Raw genomic sequence first — 20659 nt, 5'->3', positions numbered from 1 at the left:
CCCACGCCGTAGGGGTACAAGTACCAATTCCATGGTTGGATTAAAAATGTTATGACACCACACGAGTTAGAAAAAAGCTTTTACCAGTCGACTTTCTCCATGGCCACCTCTAGCCCATAGGGTATCTTCCTGTGAATTAGAAAAAAACGGCCCCTCTGGACAGACTCAGACACAAAGTTACACCCCGGAAAGTGGAGCTCTGGGCAGGAAAGGGGAGTTCCCGCCCCCCCACCCCCACACACAGCTTTGGGGGGCACACCCTCCCACCACCAGAAGCCAGCACCAAAGCCTAGACCTTCCCAGTCCCCACCCCAGGCTCCCTGGGGTCTTTGGCATTGTTAATATTTAAACATCCTAATGGAAATCATACCTCCTCCTCTGTCAATAAACAGCAAAAGTTAGATAGATGATAAATAAGATGGGTAGACAGACAGGCAGAGTTCTGGAGAAAGAGGTAAGTAGCCCTTGGAAATGAGAAATAAAAGATTCTGTTTCTCCACTCCAGACCAAATTTCAACATGGAATTCCCTTCCTGCAGCTCCACTGCCGGCCCTCCAGTGGGACCCGCACAGATGTGTTCTGACCACTGCCCCTTCCTGGTCAGGGGCCCACGGACACCCCGCCTCTGATCAGTCCACGGGCTTTTCTCATCCTGGTAGTCTTAGTGCAATGACAAGTAGATACACTACAGAGATGGACCATGTTACGAGGGCCTGGCTCTGGCCTGGGCCGGTGGCAACTTATTTCCATCTTGTTTTCCCATATTCCTCTCTTTATCCACACTCTTTAAATAAAAACAAACCCACTGTTGAAATCGGCTGGGGCGCGGTGTCACGTGGACTGCCACCACATCTGACAGCTTTCCGATCACCTCCACTGCGGCAGGATCCGGCTCTGCTCCCCCTGACCTCAGTTTGGCTAAATCAGGCAACAAGAGCGGCAGAGAACTGTCTCCTCTGCTGTAAGAGAGTTTTTCCAAGACACAGTATTCATCAGCCATGGATAAGACTCGTGGTGAAGCCAAGTTCACGCGACCACAGTCAGTTAAAACAGATCAAAAAAGACCACACGTGCCCAGACACACAAACGCTCCACTCCAATCCAGAGTATTTAAAAAAAAAAAAACAAGTTATGAAACACGATGAGAGGTAGTTTTAAGAACGGCAATGCGTATTAATAAGAATTGGCTGAAGGAGCTACTAAAATATCATAGTTTCTGATGTTTAATAAATACCCTACTTTGTGTTCCGATATTTAAGCATAAATTGTGAATGCCTTAAAATATGTTTTGTTTTGTTTTTTGCTGGTTTTATAGGAAAGGGGCAGAGTGGAGATACATCCCATGCATTTTAATTAATTTATAAGTACCCCATAAAAAATGTATAGCATCAGATTCCCAGGATTGGCTCGGACTTACATCTGAGCCATCTTAGATTTTACATTGCCAGATCATTTCTCCTAAGATTCATATTTTTGGGAAGTTTATCATTTTAAGCATGTGTGTCAAGTGGTGATGTTGCTTATTTGCTTATGCTTAGTGTTTAAGCTTTTTTTTTTTTTAAGACAGAGAATCTCAGAGTAGAAAAGCAATACAGGTTGTCATTCATTTGTTTTCAGATTAGGGTTCGGAGGCCTGGAGGGGTTAACTCAACTCCCCCAAGACAAAGAAGCATAAGGAGCCAGAGCCCGAGGCAGCAAACGAAACAGGTGAAGGGTTTGGAGGCGGTAGCTCCATATTCTAGGTCAGACCTGAGGACAGGGAAGCAGTTTGCCTTTTCTGGGTAGAGATGACTGCCGCCGATCAGTAATCAATCAACGCAAGCAGAAAGCAAAAAAATAAATAAATAAATAAAAGCAGTGGCCGGCTGAGATGGTCACCTTGAATCTGGCCATTTTCCTAGATCTTGAAGGGTGGCTGGGCCACCCCGGAGCTCCGCTGGGTCTGAGCACTGCGCCATGACCACCCCTGCCTGTCCCCCCAATTCCCATCCCACCCCTCAAATCCCACATAGACACTGAAAGGGGAATGAGCTCGAGGGGTCCTTAAGACTTTGATTACATTCAGTTTTAAATCCTAGCTCTAGAAACCACATCCCTCTCTGTCTCTCTCTGCCCCTCAGAGCCCCAGCTTTTCCCCTGGGTAATCGGCAGTCCCTACGACAGTAGCCGGAGCTGACTAAGGGTCACAGGGTGTGGACCTCTGGCAGGCTAAGGATAACATCTTGACCTAACTTATGATTCAGCTCCTGAGCCCTAAAGTGGAATGACCCGTTGGCTACTTTCCCATGAGATGAGAACCAGGGACACCAGAAAAGACCTGAGAACTGTCCTCAAGACCTGAAGAAGTGATCTATTACCCCGACCTCACCTCCCGCCAATCAGCTCCCAGCACGACCCTGAACCTCTAACTCGCGGTGCCTTGGCGTATTGCCTGGCGGAATCTGCAATCTACACGCCATCGGGGAGTCGGCCTGTTTCGTGCCCGAGTTCCCCGGCTCCATCTTGGCCAATTCAACAGTATTAAACTGTTTTTTCTTTCTACACTGCAAGCTCCTGCGCGTCTTCAGGCCAGTGCACGAGTGTGGGCAGGCGGATGAAAGGAGAAACAGCGTGATTCCTGGGACGAGAGTATCTGGCCCCCGGGCTCGCTCTGTGAGACCTCACCTGCTTCCAAGGACAAGGGGAAAGTCCGCTGTCATCTCTTATCGCCCATTTTGCCCTGAGCATCACCTCAGACCTTGTCAAGGAGCAGGACTGGCAGGTGAGGCCCTGGTCTCAGGGACCATATGGTTCCACTGAAAACACACAAGGAAGAGTGGGAGCTGGAGAGTAGAACACGGCGGCTTGTCATCGGGGTGGACGAGGAGGTCGGGGAAGGACGCCCCGTCATACCCCGGCCTCGGGGAAGGGAGGAGGCGGGTCAGAAGAGGTAAGATGCAGGAATAGAAGTAAGTACCAGCTCCCGTGATAGCACAGCAAGCCTCTCTGGAACAGTCCCACATCCTCAAGAAACTGCCTTAAAATCAGGTTCAGACTTTCGCACTCATACTTTGGAGCTGCTCCCGTGAGCTGCTCCCGTGAGCTGGGCCACCGGCAGGCGCTGCCCTGCCCGCCCTCCACAGCTAACGTGCTCTGAGTGAATCCTCCCGCCCGGAGTCAGTTCTGAAGCAGGAAGCTTTACAAGCACATGGCAACCCGCCAGCCTCGCGTGCCAGGAATGCAGCCTGCGCCTCCCCCAGGACACGGCCAGAGGCATCCCGCCTTCCAGGCCGGGGGCCCTTAGCTAAGGTGGCTGATGCAGCCCAGGCCCACGACGGGTGCCCAGTGCCCACCCTGGGTGCAATGCACGGTTAAGTCCACCCACGTGGCAGAGTGAACTAGGCCAGGAAGATATATTCCTACAGGGCACCCAGAACCCACGCGCAGGAACCGCCCCCCATGCAAAATGCGGGAGGGGGGGACCTTCGCGGTGACACCAGCACCAGCCCCGCGTTCTGTTTGACAGTCCTGTTCAGAAGCATGTCCTTGGAAGGCTGGTGTCTCGTTGCTGCCTCTAGGCTGAGCAGCCTAGCAGTTTCTCTGGCACCTTGCGTTGGCATCAGCCAGGCTCTGGGTGCTGAGGCATCCACAAAGGATAAGACCCAGCACAGCCGCAGCTCTGCGGGACACAAGGCCGAAGGCCACACATCCCCTGCTCAAAAGGGGGTGACTGCTTCCCCACGCCTGAACGTCACTCCACGCAAAGTGTCGGGTGAACACCCAGGTGGCAGTCACAGCCGGGGTGTTGTACTGATGCTCACTCACCAGCAGCCCTTACCCTCACTGCCTACGCGTGTGTTTTAAAACCCAGGATAAGCACCAAGACGATGGGACCGAGCTGGTATTCTTCATACGCACACTGAATTTCCTTTTTTTCTAAGATTTCACGAAACATACTGTTGTTCTCTGGGGCCTCCCAGCCTTGTTCAAATCACGGCTCCTCCACTAACTAGAGGTAGAACCTCAGGCAAATTCTCATGCTTCTCTGTGCCTCAGTTTCTCCAAGTGTAAAATGGAGATTATTAGTATCGGCCTCATCGTGAGGACTAAATAAAACGACACACGTAGACCACTTAGAGCAGCACCTGGTACGTGGTGAGTGCTCCATAAATGTTAGCTCTTATTATCAAGTTGGACCAACATTTTTGTAATGGTTGGAGCCAAATGGGATCAGGATGTGTGAATATTTCTGGAGATAAAGTTCTACTCTTAGAAAACCGGATCAAAGAAATGCGCATTTTTAAATTTTTCATTAAACTGTCCTCGAGAAAGACTTACATTTACATAACAGGGCCCAAAGGCTCCTTCCAGCAAGTCCTTGAAAGCAGTTAAGAAGTGCCTTTAACTGGGCTATCCTGACCTTGAGGGTGAACCCTGCCGGCTGACTGCCCCTCGCCTCCCACCGTGGGATAAGAATAACAAAAGCCCCTCCTTCTGCGGCAGCTCTGGGTCTTTGCTTTCCAGCCTTCAGCGTGGTGGCGCAGACACCCTTGCCAGCCCAATCCGGTTCCCCACACCTCCCGCCCCCCCACCCCCGAAACACTTAAGGGACGCCAGCCTCAGTCCGAAGTCTGAGTATGAGTCAGTTTTCCATGCTTTAGGGACAATGCAAGTGGGTGGTGGGGAGGAAGAAAATATTCCCCATCCTCAAGGGACAAGGCTAAACCAGACCAGCAACGGAAGCTGAGCGGCCAAAAACTAGAAAGGAGCGCCCAGGCATCCCAGGGACGAACACCCCGAGTGAGACAGACCCAGACTCACACAGGTGTCCCGAGCAGGCTGCCCCGACGCTGCCGGGTCTGAGCCACAGTACCAATGGGGCCAATACCCCATAAGTCAAACTAGTTTTAAGTTTTACATCCAGTTAACAAACTAGGAAACAAAATGTGTTCTATCCTGTCAGATTGAGAAGTATCCCCCGGGACTAGCTACAAGGCCAGGTCTAGGATGTGGACAGTAGCGGGGAGCTGCACCTGGCCGGGCCCCGGTTCTTCCACTGACCTCCCACTCTCCAGGTTTCATGCCACCCTGCCAAGGGCCTCACGCACACGCCCGAGGACACCGCAGCCGGTGTGTGTCTGGTTCCACCCACGCCCGGCACCCTTGCCACACCCCCCGCCCCCGAGCCTGAAGTGACACCTCCACTGCACAGTCTCTCGGGGCCCTGGGAAGTGACCTGAGCAGGCGGGAAGCAGGTTGGGTGCGGTGTGTTTCGGGGACTCCATGGTCCTGTGTACTTGTAGTGTCGTCCAGACTGGGAGCACAAGCAGCAGGTGGACACAGCCCCTTGTCCCAACTCCTCGTCCTGGTGACAGGTACCGGGCAAGGACCCTCTTGTCATGGTCTAGGGGCAGTGGGTCCAGACTGTCTCCTTCGAGCCCATCGGCGACATCCCAAGGAGGGGACCCCCTGCTCTTCAAGGCTGTGGTTTACTCTTCCCATGTGACCATTCTGCTTTTCAAAATGTTTCTTGGCCAGAATCTGGGAACCAATTCACACAGCCATGAACAAGCAAGTTTCTGCTATTGGTTACATTTAAATCTATTGAGTAAAATTTAAACCTACACATATATATGCAAATGTTAAGTCAGGAAGGAAAAAAAAAGCCAAGTCAAATAAATTAAAGCCTTGCTTGGCACTGAACCAACTAAATTTTAGGAGACTTATTTTTCATAAAAAAATACAGAGATGGGTGACACAGATTTGAAATATATTTATAATTATCAAGGCTAAGTGAAAGGTACATGGGAATTTGTTTTTCCTTTCGCTTTTGTGAATTTTGAAAATTCTCACCATGAAAGGTTAAAGAGCCTCAAAAGGAGCCTGACAAGATTTGAAATCAAGTTTTTGTAACTCCCGGGTAGGGGGAAGCCCCCACTAACCCAGTTTGCATTTCCATAAATATTTTGCTGAGAAAACCTGTGATTAGGAAGGACTCGTGCTGCAGCCAAGGAGGCCAACAGGCCGATGCTGCTGCTCCATCTCCCAAGTCAGGCGCCTGGAACCCCACCTGGCCCTATCTGTGCTTCCGTCTTCACCCAGGAGAAGTGACAGACCAGCCACTCAGTTGATCCTCTCGGATGTGCTTAAGCAGGTCAAACTTCAAGCCACTGACCAAACAAATCCAGGCCACAGAACCAGAGAAAGTGACAAGGCAACAGTTTAGATGAAGCTTGGTTTCTAGGTCCACCTCCCCAATGCAAACAAAGTGCTACATTGTGTCCTCTCACAAACGAGGCAGCTGGGAAAACCCAAGCCCAGTGTTTACACAGAAACTTTGCCCCCAGAAGCTCTAAGTAATTTAGGGACACTCGTTAATTAACTTAATTAAGTCTCCCAAGCCTCCTTCCTCCCCGCCCCCTCCCCCGCTGTTTGATCAACAGCGAGCAAGGCTGGTGAAGGGGGGCCTGGGCTGGGCAGGGCAGCACTCGCTTACAAACACGTGCAAACACACGGACACTCGCAGCCCACCCCCTCCTGAGGGGCTGTTTGGAGAACATTGAACTTTGGAGCATTGGTGCCAGCTCTGAAAATGGACAAAATCCATGAGCGATAGGCACATTCCCCTTCGTTTTGTCCACACTAAGTCTAAAAGAGACAAAGGAGAGACAGCAAATACTTTTTGTCCCAATGTGTAAATAAGAGAACATCTGTACCCTAATTTTGGATTGTGAGCCAAGGGGACTTGTTACACGCTATGGCTTTTCACCTCTATCCGAGAAGCCTGCTACCCTTGAATCAGGTCACCAAGAAAACTTTATAAAAACCTTTGGAATGAGTGCCAATATGTTTGCTTTTCTGCCTCTGGAATTCCTGTTCCCACTGATCGGCATCAAAGACAGATTCTCCACCCGACTCTTTTAGAAGCAAGAACTGGGAAGAACATCTCAGCAACTGTCTGCTGGCCGGCTAGACGGCCTGATGTGGCCACCTCTGCAGTCATGTTGGAGCAGAAGGGCTCCTCCCAGCAACCCACCAGTCAAGGACCAGCGGCCTTTCCTAAACTCACAAGCCAGTTCAAGGCCCCGACTGCCTCGGAACACCACCTGAAAAACACCAAGCAATCGTGAGCCCCTCTCCACCGAAAGGCCTTTTCAAGGTAGGATCCTCATGGGGTAAAATATGCCTTTACTAGCTGTGCTTACACTTGTGGGGACCACCTAGCTCTCCTGCTGCTCCCCCTAAAAGCAGCAGCGTGCATCTGCCACAGAGCTGGGAAGAACTCAGGACCACTTGGTGGCCGGGGAGAAACCACTGTCCACATAGGAATAAACGCTCTGCTTACGTGTCCCTGGACTTTCGTTCCTCACTGAGAAGACCCATCACGGTAACCACGGCTGCAGTGAAAAAGGAAGCTGCCCCCAACCTTGAACTTCACAGAAGTGACGAGTCAGGATTCGGCTGCCACAGGTGTACTGTCCCACACAAACGTACAGATTGCAACCTTCTGGGGGAAAATAAATGAAAGCACTCCTAACCTCGTCAAGGAAAAGCAAGCAAAAAGCCAGCCCTTTGGAACGCAGATGCGGATTTCCAACTCAGAGCCGTCCTAGCCAATAATGTCATATTTAGGGTACTTTAAAAGTTTGAGACGACAACTTTCTAGTAACAGAAGGCTCTCCCATTCTTCTCAGAACCAGCGACACCACCAAATGCTACAGCTGCTTAAAAAAAAAATAGTTTTACTTAATTCAAGAAAAACAGACTTTAAAAATTAAGTGTTCAGCCCAAGGTATACTGAAACATGAATGGATGCTAGGTTATGACAAACGTGGGTCGCGCGTGAGCGGGGGATGTGCCCACTGCTTTCATTACATCCTCAGTTCTAGAATCCGGTGTATTGTAATCGCCAACATAATGTACATGCATCTCAGCCCCAACTTAATTTCTCAATGGAAAATATGCATTACGTTACTTTCATGAATCATATTTAAAGCTTCCCTTTGGAAAAAAAGAAAGTCTCTTTCTCCAAGTGGCTTCAAAGGAAGTCTTAAACATGTATGAATCTCGCTTAACATTGTAATCCAACTGAAGGGCGTTTTAATCTCTTCGATGAAAAATAGTTTTGTGCCATGAAATTAATCCCTCGGCTCTGATAAATGTGCTGTGAAGTGGACATCTAAAATGGAATGGAAATTCTGTGTTTTTCTTAAAAGACCTTAGCAAATGACCAAACTTGGTCTTCTCAGGACTGAGCACAAATTGGAACAATCTGATAATAATTTAATCCACGATTCACTGCACACTCACGGTGTGCAGTGACCGTACTAGAGACATTGTTTCAGTAACCAAGTGACTGAAAACAAGCCCATAACTATAGGATAATAAAATTATTAGAGAAGTAGAAATAGAAGAGATAGTCCTTCCAAGACATACATCCTAACTGAGGAATCAATGCATACGATGGCGAACAAAAGACTGAGGACGTTTACAGAGTATTGTGGCCGTGAGTGCCCTAGTCATCCACCACCGAAAGGACAAGGGACCCTCCTCTGTACTTTGTTTAGCTGCGGACAAGCGAAGACGGTCCAGCTGCACACCAGCAGGAGGGCTGTTGTCCAGCATTCAGGCTTCAGTCACTCTGGTGTCACTACGCCTTCTTTCTGAATGTCAGCCACAAAACAAAGGGCGGGGGATGGGTGATTCCAGGAAGCCATGCATTGGATGACATTACAGAAATCGCCACATGGGAGTCAAAAAGAGCTGTGTCACATTGGCCTCTTCGGGCCTCAGTTTACTCATCTGTCATATGGGGATAACAGCATTATGTAGAATTGTGAAAATTAAATGAGCTTGTCTCTAAAGTCCTTGGCACAATGCCAGTCTCGAGACTTCCTGAAGCGCGTATGTGAAACATACCGGCTTGGCGGCCAATTCCACATACACCCAGCATAAAGAGGGAGCCATCGGGAAGTATATTTGCCTCTAAGTTCTATTCTTTGCTTTACCCAGGCCTCTCCACCAAGATGCATGAGCAGGAAAAAGAGGAAGAGCAAACGTGACATGACTGACTCGATAAAGGAAGCCATTGGCAGGAGCCGAACAGGCTGTTGAGGACAGGACATTGTGCGCAGCATTCGTTTATAGGGTCATTCATTCATAGGGTCACCAGGAGTCCGAGCAGACTCTACAGCACCTAGTAACACACACGAAGATGCCATCTGCGGTTTCTCCGGAGTCTAGTCATGGTGCTTCCGTCCGCATCCCCTCCTCTGGGAGTGAAGCTAGCCACACGAACCAACGGGTTTCATCAACAGGTGCCCAAGAGAAAGAGCGCCAGGCACGTGGTCTGGCTGGCTCTTAAATCAACCCTTGTGAACCTCAGAAATCTGTCTGGCGCGAGGCGGATCGCGGGACATCAAAGGCCGGGGGCGGGGGTGCTCTCGGAGGAGCCGCGGGCCTCCGGCGCAAGGGGCCCAGCCAGAAGTGGACTCTGGCGTCCCGGCGTCGCTGCATTCAAACAAGCCGCCACCCCGCACCCTGAGGCCCCGGCGGTCACCTCCGGGACGGGAGGTGCCCACGTCTCTCGTCTCGGCAGGGAAGGCGCCCTCCCTCCCCCCGGGCGCCCCTCCTCCCAGCCGGGGGAGCCGGGGAGCGGCCCCAGCGCCGGGCCGCGCTGCGGGGTCGTGCGCACTCACCGAGCGTGGCCACGGTGCCGGCCTCGAAGAGCAGGCAGTCCCCGCGGCCGCGCGCCTCCAGCAGGACGCTGCTGTCCCCCGCGGCCTCCAGCCGCCGCAGCAGCCGCAGCCCTTTGCTCAGAGCCATGGGCGCGGGCCGCGTCCGGCCCGAGGGCGCGCAGCGGCCACGGCTCCCCGAGCGCGCGACTCCCGGGAGTTTCGCTTTGCGCCGAGGCGCCAGCCGCGCGCAGGCCCCTCCCCGGCCGCCTCCCCGGCCGCCTCCCCGGCCGCCTCCCGCGCCCCGGGCAGGTGAGCGCGCGGGCGCCTCCCCGCGTCCCGGCCCCGCGCCGCCCGCGCGGCGTCGCCGGACCGTCCCGGGGCTCGCTCGGGGGTCCCCGTGGGCCGGGCGGGGAGGGGCGCGCCGCCCGCGGAGGCTGCGGCCGGGCGGGGGCGCGGGGACGCCGCACGTTCCTCGGCGCGGGGGCGGCTGCCGTCCGCGGCGGGGGCCGCTGCTGGTCCTGCGGTCCGCACGGACCCCGCGGCCTTATATGGGCAGCCCCGGCCCGGCTGGCGCGGCGGGGCTGAAGCCACCGGCGGCGGTCGCCGTCCCCGGCCCCGCCCACGGGGCTGCGCCTCCCTCTCCGTCCACTTCTGCGTCCCCGGGCGGGTCACTTGGGCTCCGCCGCGGCGGCCTTGCAGGTAAAGCGCGGGTAGTAACGGGACCTGCGTCGTGAGGCTGCGGAGGGTCGAGTTAATTCGCGCGTAAAGGGCTTAGCGAGTGTCCGAAAAACGTTGCCTTTTACTAGCTTTTTATACGTGCGGGGACCGCGGTCCATTGTCCACACCCGGCAGAAATTCCGGAGATCGAGGGTGAGTTGTCTCGGAGGGAGCTGAGATCTCTCTGGAGCTGCCGTTTCCCAGGTGACCTTGACTTCTCTGAGCCCGCTCTCCCCACGGCAGTACCTGTCCACCCGACCCCCACCGCCCTTACAGGACGGGGCCGGGGTCAGAGGAGCGAAGGGCTGAAAGCTTGGGAATCGACAAGCAGGGGCAACTGTGAGGCGCTGGCGGGGGCGGGAGCGACGTGGGGAGCTCTTCCCCTCCCCCCGCCGGTGCCCTTCGCCCTCCAACTCGCAAACCCTCCTCCTGCTCTGGTGAGTAAAGTCCCGGACTTAAGGGCAGATGCTACGACAAACCAGTTTGTGCTCACGCATGTGAACACCGGCACATACCTGTGCAGCATCCGCTGGGGTAGGTGGCCCCACCCAGGATGACCTCCCAGCTAAGTACAAGGAGGCAGGGCCCCTCCGCCCGGCTGGCAGGACTCACCTGCAGGGGAGGGGCGTGGGGAGAGGCTTTCCCTGGAATGGCCCTTCCGGTGGTTTGGGACATTTCTTCTCCTCTTGTAGTGCTGTGTGTGCAGAGCCCCCGGGGACCTCCAGGGGGTGCTTCCATCAGGCTCCCAAACCAGCCTGGTTCCTCTCCTCCCGGATTCTGCTCACACTGAGAAGACAGCCATGGGTCCAGCCACTCGTCCCTTGGGCACGTTCCAGAAGGAGCAGAGACCCCAGTGCCAAGCAGGACTCGGTGACGCCCTTGCAGGCATTCAGGAATGGCCAGGAATGACCAGACATTCGATCCCCTGTGGACAACCTCCCAGGTGATGATTCAGAGGATAAAAACGTGAACAACAGACAGATTCAAATCATTCTCGAGTCTTCTGACACCTTGCTCACAAACCCAGTTAAGAAGTGCCAAGTATCCCAGGTACGATGCTCATGAGCTGTCCACACAAGGATGTTACTTGCTCATGAGAACAGTGTCCCTTTGGCCCACTTTCCCTTTCAGACTCCAAGCTCCTCGGAATGCGGAGGTTCCAGATAACAGGGTTTATATAGACGCGGATTCACAGAGGTAGACTTCCACTCTCGCTTGCTCATGTGCTGCTTGAGAAATGTTTTTGTATTTCTTTTCTCTTGTTTCACAAATTAGGTGTAAGATCTTAGGAGGGGGACCAAGTCTTTTTTAATTATATCTTTTCTCCTTTGTTCTGCCTTCCCTGACATCGCATTATTTAAAGCTCTGTGCAGTGCCATGCTGTACATATTTTAGAAATTTTCCTACAGTCAAGACCAGCACTCAAGCTTTACAGCTTATAGAATCCAAGACAATCAATTGTAAGACGAACCACTATTTTATCCACCACTGAGGAAGAAAAACTGCTGTCAATTAAAATATTTAATTGTGAGCTACGCCCTGATCTCAGCAATGTTACGATGTGCATCTTAGACCCAGTGAACTAGAGCAGCTGTTCCCCTGTTTCTGAAAATGGGCTGAATGAGCCAAGATCCTGCTGGGTTTTCGGGGAGCTGCCCTCTGTTTTGAAGCGGGGCTGTCAACGTGGATGGCAGAGGATGCGCCAACCTTACAGACACACCACCTTGATAGGCCAAGGGTCACTGGATACTGGCACGTTTAGCAGGTAAAGTAACTGATGTTGAGACGTTCAAGAAACGGTCAGCTCTGATACCTTCCCGAGTGGAACCAGGGAGTGTGGGCCCCAGTTTGGGGACAGCCACCCCCCGCCTCCCAGACGTGGAGCTCCTGAAGGCCTACGATTGGGAGGGAGGAGGTGAGGAAGGAAGGAAAGGCCAGCTCCGTCAGCCCCCGGAGGAGGCCACTGCAGGAAATTCAACTTGGCCGTGGGGTGGGGAGTCACGCAGGCCCCAGGGGGCCAGGGAGCCCGGGAAGTCCTCAGAGCAGAGAGAGAAACGGTGCAGAGCTTGGCAACTAGTGAAAAGCTGAACGTGACACCTGATTCCACGAGAGGCCAAACGGACAGCAGGGACCCCGAAAGGAGCTCAGCGTTTAGGGACTGGGACAGCGGTGGGATCACCACAGAGACAGGAGACCTCGGGAGGAGGCTGGTGTGAGCAGAGACAGGAGCCGGGGGTGGGGAAGCGGGAAGGGCTTGGGTCATGCTGGGTGTAAGATGAGGAGGGTCCCCCAGTGGGAAAAGCCAGAAGCGAAGAGCAGGCTGTGCGGGCAACAGGTCTCTGCTGGGGAGTGGAGACAGGCTAGAAGAGGCGGCCGGTGTCCGGGCCTGGGAGGGATGGAAGGAAAAGACTGGAAAGAAGTAGCCTGAGAGGTCAGAGGAGCCAAGTGTTGGGTGTGGAATGTTCTGGAAGCAGGGAGTGGTCAGTGGTTTGAAAACTTCAGAAAGGTCTCTAAGAATGAGGACTCAGAAAAGAACTGCGGGTCGGTGAGAAGGTGGCGGTGGCCTTGGAGCGGGCGGCGGTGTTAGAGGGCTGGGTGGAAAGGTCAGCTTGCAAAGAATTAAGGAGGGGACGCGGACATCTGCGCGCTGTAGGAGCCTGGCTGGGAGAAACACACTGCACACGATGGCAGGCAGGGGGCACGGCCGCGGCCTTTCTAAGACGGGCCAGGCCCGCACGTGTCAGAGGGCGAGCAGCAGAAGGACGGGGAGGAGAGCCGAAGATGATGCTGCGTGGGAAGGATGCTGTCTGCAGACGTGAGAAAGGAAGGCCCCCAAACGCTGGAAGGACCCGCTCCTCCGAGGGGGGCGGGACAGCGAGGAGGGGGCCAAGGGGACAGGGCGGGGCAGGGTGGAGAGGGGAGGAGGTGCCACCCCCTGGGGGCCTGGCCCGCGGTGAGCTCCCGGTGAGCAGAAACAGCAGGAGTGGGAGTCGAGAGAGCGGGAAGGGCCCAGAACGTTGGCTGTGGCGTTCAGGTCCCTGGTCCCCGAGAGAGAACAGACACCTAAGCGGGCAGCCTTGGCGGATCTTCAGTTTGGCTCTTCTTTAGGGAAGAAGGAAAATGTCTCAATCCTCTGGGCTCTCCGTCCCGAAGCTCTCCAGGGTCTGAAGGTAGAGTCGACAGGATTGAGACGCTCTCTGCTGGCCACCGTCGGCCTCCCCATGGTTTTCGGTTTGGTTCCCTGTGACAGACCCGGAGCTGAGGACTCGTCCAGACCAGCACTGCCCGAGGGAGAATGAAGAAGCTGAACTGTGATGCAGCCCTGCCGGCCCTGGAGGTGGCCTGACTGCATGGACCAGTCTTTGTCTCTGAGAAGCGTGTAACCTCCCGCCAGGCAGCACCTCGCACCAGGCAGCACCTCGCACCAGCTGTCCCTCGTCTCTCCTGGCCGAGTCACCCTGGGCAGAGACGTAAACGTGGAGGCTGTCAGCAACTGGATCCTTTAAAGCCAAGGGCCTGCCTGGGTTCACCAAGGGCTGAGTGTTGCTCAGCAGGGGGGGAGTGCGGCCTGAGCCGGGGGCGCTCCGGCCACCGCATGTGCGCTGGGGAGAGGAGAGGTCCATGGGGTAGGAGTTCAGCCGGCAGTTAAGAGTGTCCGGGGGTCTAAGTGTCTCAAGGAGCAGATGGCATCAACGATGGCGAAGGCTGAGATGGGGCCAGGAGGATGCAGACAGGACCTTTGGGTCTGGCTGTGTGGCGTCACGGCTGTCCCCGGTCAGAGCGATTTTGGAGGATGGGTGGGTGGGATAGTTCTTTTTAAGACTCTTTTTTTTTCGCTTGACCCTCTGTATGGCTGAGGATCTAGTTATTGATTTTGGATTATTAAAAGCTTGCAATGAACTTGAGACCGTGACTCTGAACCATGACGCCCTCCCTGTGACACTCCAGGTTCCTGTGACCACACCTCGTGCCTCCTGTCCCCACCGCTGGCTACACGGTCGCCTTTGTTGGACCACGTTCCAGTTTCCCCACTTCCGACAACGCAGTGAACGTGCTGGACAAAACCCTCTAATCAGGCTCTGAGCACGCGGTGCTGATGGAGGTGATGACGCGGATGATTTTCGGGGTTCCTTCAATTTCGTGTACCTTTGTAGTTTCCTTAAAAGGGATTCCTTAAATGGACAACTAATTATGACTTTAACAAGAGTTCTCGTCTAAATACGTCCACAAATTAGAAACCACCCATTCGTTCACACGCCCCTTTTGAGGGTTGACAAAAATATGACCGCCATAAGGATGGCGAAGCAAGTCGCCCCATCAGCAAACGGTGTGTTGACTGCGTCTCTGTGTGTGCTCACTGCTGGCTCTCAAAGATTTCTAGCCCTGATTTCACCATTTTTCAGAGTACTTTTTTACACATGATATTTCATTAGATATTAACACGGTGACTATTGAAGGCAAAAACCCAGTATCCTCAGCTCATTGGTGAACTCGTTCATTCGTTTGCCCAGACTGCGACCTCCCACGACATTGTCACGTGGCCTTTCTCTCCTTCCCTCCGAGTCCCTAATGCTACTGGAGAAATCGTATAACCTTGCATATTGGTGTCATTTTTCTAAGCAGTAATTATTTAATATTACCAAACGTTCAGTTAGAGTTCATCTTTCCAATTGTCTCATAAAATAAGTTGCTTCCCACCATGTATGAATCATTCAAGTAGTGCTTCCATAATGTGACCGATGTGTCTCTTAAGCCCCTGCTAATAGATTGATTTTCTTCCTATTTCTTTTTTTCTTTTCCTCTTTGTGATTTGCTTATTGTAAAAACCAGGTTGTGTGCCCAGCACTCCCCTGCAGACTGGACTTGCTGAGTGTGCCCCTGTGGTGTCACTTAGTGTGTTCCTTCGCCTTTTGTGTTATCTGTAGCTCGGTGGCTGGGTGCAGGAGCTCGGGCAGATTCTGTTGCATGGGAGTCAGGGATGGTCAGGAAGCACATGTCTGATTGTCCCTCCTTGTGATGTAGCAGCCATCGCTCATCCGTGCCATCACCCTCCCCCAAACTGTTGTGTTCTATCATTCCTTCTTCATCTGTAGCTAAAATTCTTCCAGAAACAGAAAATTCCCAACGGTGACATAAACAAAACAAGTAGAATTGGATTCTCTTCATTTTGAACTCAGTGAATTTGTCCATTGATATCCTCCAATGGGGACCAATGAGTTTTTGGGTTGTGTGGTGGTGTTTTTTTTTTTTTTTCTTTTTTTCCCCTTGTGAACTCATATTTGGATGTACACATACTCGATGTCCAGTCCACTGTAATTCTAGCCTTACTGGTGCTCAAAATGTACCTTCTCTGGCCAGCGGGAACCTCTTCGAGTTGGCGCCTGGTTTTCTTCACATGACTCCAGTGGCCTTTGATCTGTTCCTTGCCTTCTGGTGTGACAGTACCAGCCCCATCTTGTACATTTTCTGCTCCTAAGACCCGGAACCAATCATTTCTCCAAGAAGCCCTGATTCTCTTTGGTGGAAAAAGGAATTTCAGGACCACAGTTGGGTGCTACGATGCCTGTGACTTTTAACCTCATGATCTCAGAGCTTCACTGCCTGAGACAGTTACATGGTTAAACTCATTTTCTCTAAGACAGTTATTTCAATCGTCTGCTCCTTGATCACACATTCCCGCCCTCGGCAGCCTTCCTGGCCTTATGCCTCCCTGAGAGAGAGGAGCCCTCATCTTCCTTCACTGAACCTCCCGCATCGTCGTCTTCCTGGCAGTGATGGAGGACCAGTTCCCGCTTCTCTCCACACATGCTGGGACCCCGCCCATCTTTCCTCCCCAAGGACTTTGTTCCTTCCCATATGCCCACCCATCTCTTCCTCTCTCCTGGATCATTCCCGTCAGGTTACAGGTGTGCTCTAGTGTACCCCGCCTGAAAAGGGAGACCCTCCACCCACGCCTCTCTCACTGTGGTCTCTCTGAGATTACTTAACTTAAAACGGCCACGGTAAGATGTGGGGTGTTTCTGGCACCTGTTTAGGGAGTTAGAAGTGTTGGGAATATCTGTGTATGGAGCTGACTCACATGATTCTATACACCAAATACAGGTAAAAATATCACCTGGGCCCATCTTCTCTCTCTTCTTGACCACGGTGATTGGTAATCACATTTTGACCTTGCAGTACTCCTGTTCTGTTTTCCTTCTCCTCCCCCTCACACAGTAGCACGATGGGCGAAGTCCTGTTGATGCGCTTCTGGCGAGTCCCCTCACTCCGCCGCCTCTGTTGTGCTCCCACCCGCCGCCTCGCTCTCCTTCCTCATCCCTCGTTCCAGGCGTGCCCCCCTCGCTTGGTCCCGTGCCTGAATGTCAAGCCCCAACTCAAAATGCCATTGTCCACTGGCTGGGTCCCTCTCAGGTCTCTTTCCCCAGCCTCCGTAGGACCCTGCAAAGGGACGCGCATTTCCCTGTTCTCTCCCCTCTGAATCCTCCCCATGTCGGTGCTTTCCTTGGTCACCTTCGCGCAGAATCTTGCAGATCAACGCCGGACTCCAGAACCTGATGGCCTGGGCCTGAGTCCCGGCTCCGCTTTCCACGCTGGGCGACCCCCAGCCATTTGCCTAACTTCTCGGTGCTTCAGATTCTTCACATGTCATGCGGACGAGCTGTGAGAAGGAAGCTCGTTGATAAGTCAAGGGCATGGAGCAGCACCCGGCACCACGTACGTGTTCGCCGCCACCACGCGTGCCCCCGCTGTCCCGCTGGCTCCAGGAAGCCGGGGCCACCTGTCCGTCGTGACCGTTGGACACCCAGTGCCTGGCATTCCACGAGTCCTTGCCGAGTGAGGGAACCACGGCGCGTGAACACCCGCCTGGAGACCCTGGCAAACGGCGGTGCAGATGACACATGCCATTGTCTTTCATTCCCAGAACTGAAATTTCATTTCTAGAATCGAAACGCTGATGCACAAGGTACCGGTAACGTAACACACAAACTGAGCAGCCATAGTCACTGGAGGAGCTGGAGGATGCGATTAACGAGGTTAAAATCCACGCGGGCGGCAGCCAGGAGCCCAGGAAAGCGAGGCCACCCGGCAGGGTGGGCGGACATTTCTCTCCCGGTGGCGAGGAAAGCGAGTGAGTGCCGTTCTCGTTCTCTGGCGTCACCCATCGCAGAAACAGCGGCGCCTCCTGGCCACTGTCCACCCACTTTCCCCGTCTCTTCATTTGAGACGGACACTTGAGAAAGCCATTGGGGACTAACGGGTTTGGGGCTGGATGGCGGGCAGTGTCTGCCCTGTCTTTTCGTAGCCAGCATCTGGTCATCACTGTTGTTCTTTGGGCACAGGACTCGATGCTGCCTTGGCAACGGTTATCAATTAATTTTTCCCACGTTTCATTTACTTCCTCTGAAGGCGAACCTGGAGGAATGGGAAGGACAGGAACGATTTCTGATTTGCTCACGAGAACACCAGAGCCCGAACAGGACTTGCTATTAGACAGCGGTCCCAGTGCCTCGCCCCGTGTTTGTCTGCTGGGTACGCTCTTCTCTGGTTTCGTGTTTTATTCTATCTGGGAGAACTTATTTTTGTACCAGGTAGCTAACGGATTCAGGTTCCCTCGTGTGCCGTTGACTCAGGCACAGATCGTTAGTATGTTCGGCACAGCTCTGGAAATGAGACCAACTTGTCACTGTCCCCATGGACATATTTCTCAGGGAGTATGGACGAAAAGGGGTGTGAAATAAAAAGCTGACAGCAGCTGAAAAAATATTACAGCGTTTTTGCGGATCCAGCTATGTGACTCTTTTAACCTCAAAATCGAACATAAATCCAGGTAAGATGTACCAAAAATGGTAACTGAAAGAGGATGTCCCAGAGTTTACCGAGCACAATAAAAATCAAAAGGGACCTGTTGTCCCAGGTCACTTGGCTTGTATCCGTCTTCTGAGTCCCTTTACAGCTTCCGAAAGGACCCCTCGTTGAAAGAGGCGTTGATTCTCAACGAGGACATGGCTTTGGCACTATAAAAATACCTTATAGTTTGTTTTCAAACGTATTAGATTTTAAAAATCTGCGATGACTCCATGCCTGGCTCCAGCTAGGTCTCCCGGAGTGAGCTGAGTGTCTCCGGTGACTGAGTTGTTTTCAGCCTTGAGCTCCTTCCCGCCTTCCACGCCCAGACCACCGGTGCCTGCACGTATCTATCTAGACAGTGATAGGGACTAGACAGCCAGGTGTTTTCGTGCTCTTCACATCCGGAAGCTTTGCTCATAATTAGTTGAATAAGCTTTCTCTGCCCGTTAGGGCCAAGGTCTTCAGGAAGTGGTGAGGAGACGTACAACTTTCTCTGCCTTCTCGTTTGATTCTCTGCCACAACTTTTCCCGTTCTTTCCAAAACCCTTCATACAAAAACGTCAAACCCCACACGGAGCCACACAGGACGGTCGGCTCTGAAGGGAAACACACCTCTCGGAGGAAGGGCTTGCTTGCCTTTCCCCTCACGGCTCATCCCTTCCCGTTTCTCCTTCCTTTGGCCAAAAGGTGAGAGATCTTCGCTCTGCGGCACTCAGCACAGCCATTCTGAGCATAAAGAGCTCTTGGGTGCTTTTCACGGTGATGGCACGGATTAAAATACCGTGTCGCTCAGACAGCCAGCCTGGGGCATCAGCTGGAAGCCTCGAGGACTCACTGGAAACGACTTCCCATCCACTTGTGCAATGACTCATCTCTCCCCGTCCAGGACATCCCTTTAGCTCATGTGTTATTAAAGGAGAGAGAAGGAGAAGCAATTACAAGAAAAAGAACAGGATGCAGTTAACAAAAGTCTGGTTAGGTGAGGATATTGACGTCTAAGAGTGACCCTTTAATGAGTCACCTATACCTTTAAAAATCTGATGAAAGATACACCTTCCCCAGGGGAAAAAAAAAAAGGTAAAAATAGGCACATGAATTACTTGTCTATGACCACATGGGATTCATTGATACACACACCCAAGTACTACATGGCCCACAGGCCAAGAATTCCCATTTCAGAAGCAAGTTAGAAGAAGCTGCTAACAAAAGTACCTCTAGGGGTGGTTGGAAATTAATCTTAACTACGAAGAAATGTGGAGGGCACCAGGAAATGCAGAGCTAACACCATGCAAAAGACCGGGATCAAGAACTGAGGGCTCCTCAAAGGACATTTTTAACTCACCAGGGCGGGTTCTCCTGGTGTAGGTACGTGCCTACCATTCATGCTAATTTGTTTTCCATTCTGTTAAGACGTGTGGCAAGGGAGGAATAAACCCTTCTGAATTGCAATGGATTGATCCATCTGGAAGTGATTTCAACACATCAACAAAAGAATTCAGTCTCACAAAAATGGTTTGCTTTTATAAATTTTTGTTTCGTTTTGCTTCCTCTTGTGGGTTGATAGTTTTCCAAATGGTACATTTTCAAATACTCCTGCGTCACTAAGGCAGCATATTTTCAGACACCTGTTCGGGGTCTGGGTGAACGCAGACTCTGGCTCGGCCACCAGGGGGACTACAGCAGTCAGGACAGGCTGGTGCAGCTTGAGCTGCATAAGGACCAACTCCAGATCTGAGTGGCTCAGCGTGGCAGGAATTTATTTCTTGCTCATGCATAATCTGCTGTGGTCCCAGCAGCTCTCCAGGCTGTCTCTCCCCAGTGTGTTGGCTCAGTTCTAAGCTGCTTGAACCCTTCAGCTCCTTTATGTCACCACTGACTCCACTGTCACCGTAGGGGAAGGGCTGGAGAGCGAGCGCCAGCAATCACATGCTTCCCCCTGGAGGTGCACGCGTTGCTCCAACTCCTTTCTTTGGCCAAAGAATGTCACATGGTGATGACTAATTTTATGGAGATGGGAAAGCACAGTCCATCGCGGAGCCCGGAGGAAATGAGAACCAAATGATAAAAGCTGCAACATACTTGAAAATTAAACTTTGAAGAATATGTGTGCCCAGATGTTTTCTGTGAAAACTACCCCCACCTTAGATTTAAAAAATTGATAGGCTGTCCACTTCCTGCCGTGATGATACAGGCCAGTTTACTCTCCTTAAATAGAGAATATATATGAAAATGGTTTCAGACATTCGACAGCTGGCACTGCAGGACTTTGATCACCGAGAGGAATGAGGGGAGCCCCATGACGGCCCAATTACTGTGTGAGTGCAGATTCCAGGCCCAGACGGAGGCAGAAAACCAAATAGTTTCGTGGTCTGAGTTAAGGAGACAGATCAGCTCGGGGAGAGTAAGGTGGCTAGGATTTGAAGCGCAGGAGAGAAGGG

General features: G+C 52.6%; 1 protein-coding gene and 1 long non-coding RNA gene across 9 annotated transcripts in view; one reads left to right on the top strand and one right to left on the bottom strand.

Moving 5' to 3' along the window:
* Positions 1-9911, bottom strand: part of SYNJ2 (synaptojanin 2) — a 95438-nt gene extending 85527 nt beyond the window's left edge. The window contains exon 1 of the mRNA XM_039873936.1: positions 9678-9911. Within this exon, the coding sequence (XP_039729870.1) occupies positions 9678-9804 (127 nt within the window). The 5' untranslated portion in view covers positions 9805-9911. The remainder of the gene's footprint in view (positions 1-9677) is intronic.
* A 251-nt stretch (positions 9912-10162) lies between these two features.
* On the top strand, positions 10163-20108 carry LOC120611424 (uncharacterized). 8 transcript variants are annotated; one of them, XR_005655196.1, is made up of 5 exons: positions 10163-12138; positions 13027-14147; positions 14322-16279; positions 16904-17903; positions 18909-20108. It is a non-coding gene; the product is annotated as an uncharacterized LOC120611424 (long non-coding RNA). The 8 variants fall into 8 exon arrangements; XR_005655194.1 differs by lacking the exon at positions 18909-20108 and having other exon boundaries at positions 10163-10355; positions 10463-12138; positions 16904-18303; XR_005655195.1 differs by lacking the exon at positions 18909-20108 and having other exon boundaries at positions 10163-10810; positions 11066-12138; positions 16904-18303.
* Positions 20109-20659: the final 551 nt, after the last annotated feature.

Source organism: Pteropus medius, unplaced genomic scaffold, assembly GCF_902729225.1.
Source record: "Pteropus medius unplaced genomic scaffold, Ma_sr-lr_union100, whole genome shotgun sequence".
NCBI classification, from domain to species: domain Eukaryota; kingdom Metazoa; phylum Chordata; class Mammalia; order Chiroptera; family Pteropodidae; genus Pteropus; species Pteropus medius.
Note: the sequence above shows the minus strand (reverse complement) of the source record. Positions and strands in the feature narration are given on the sequence as shown.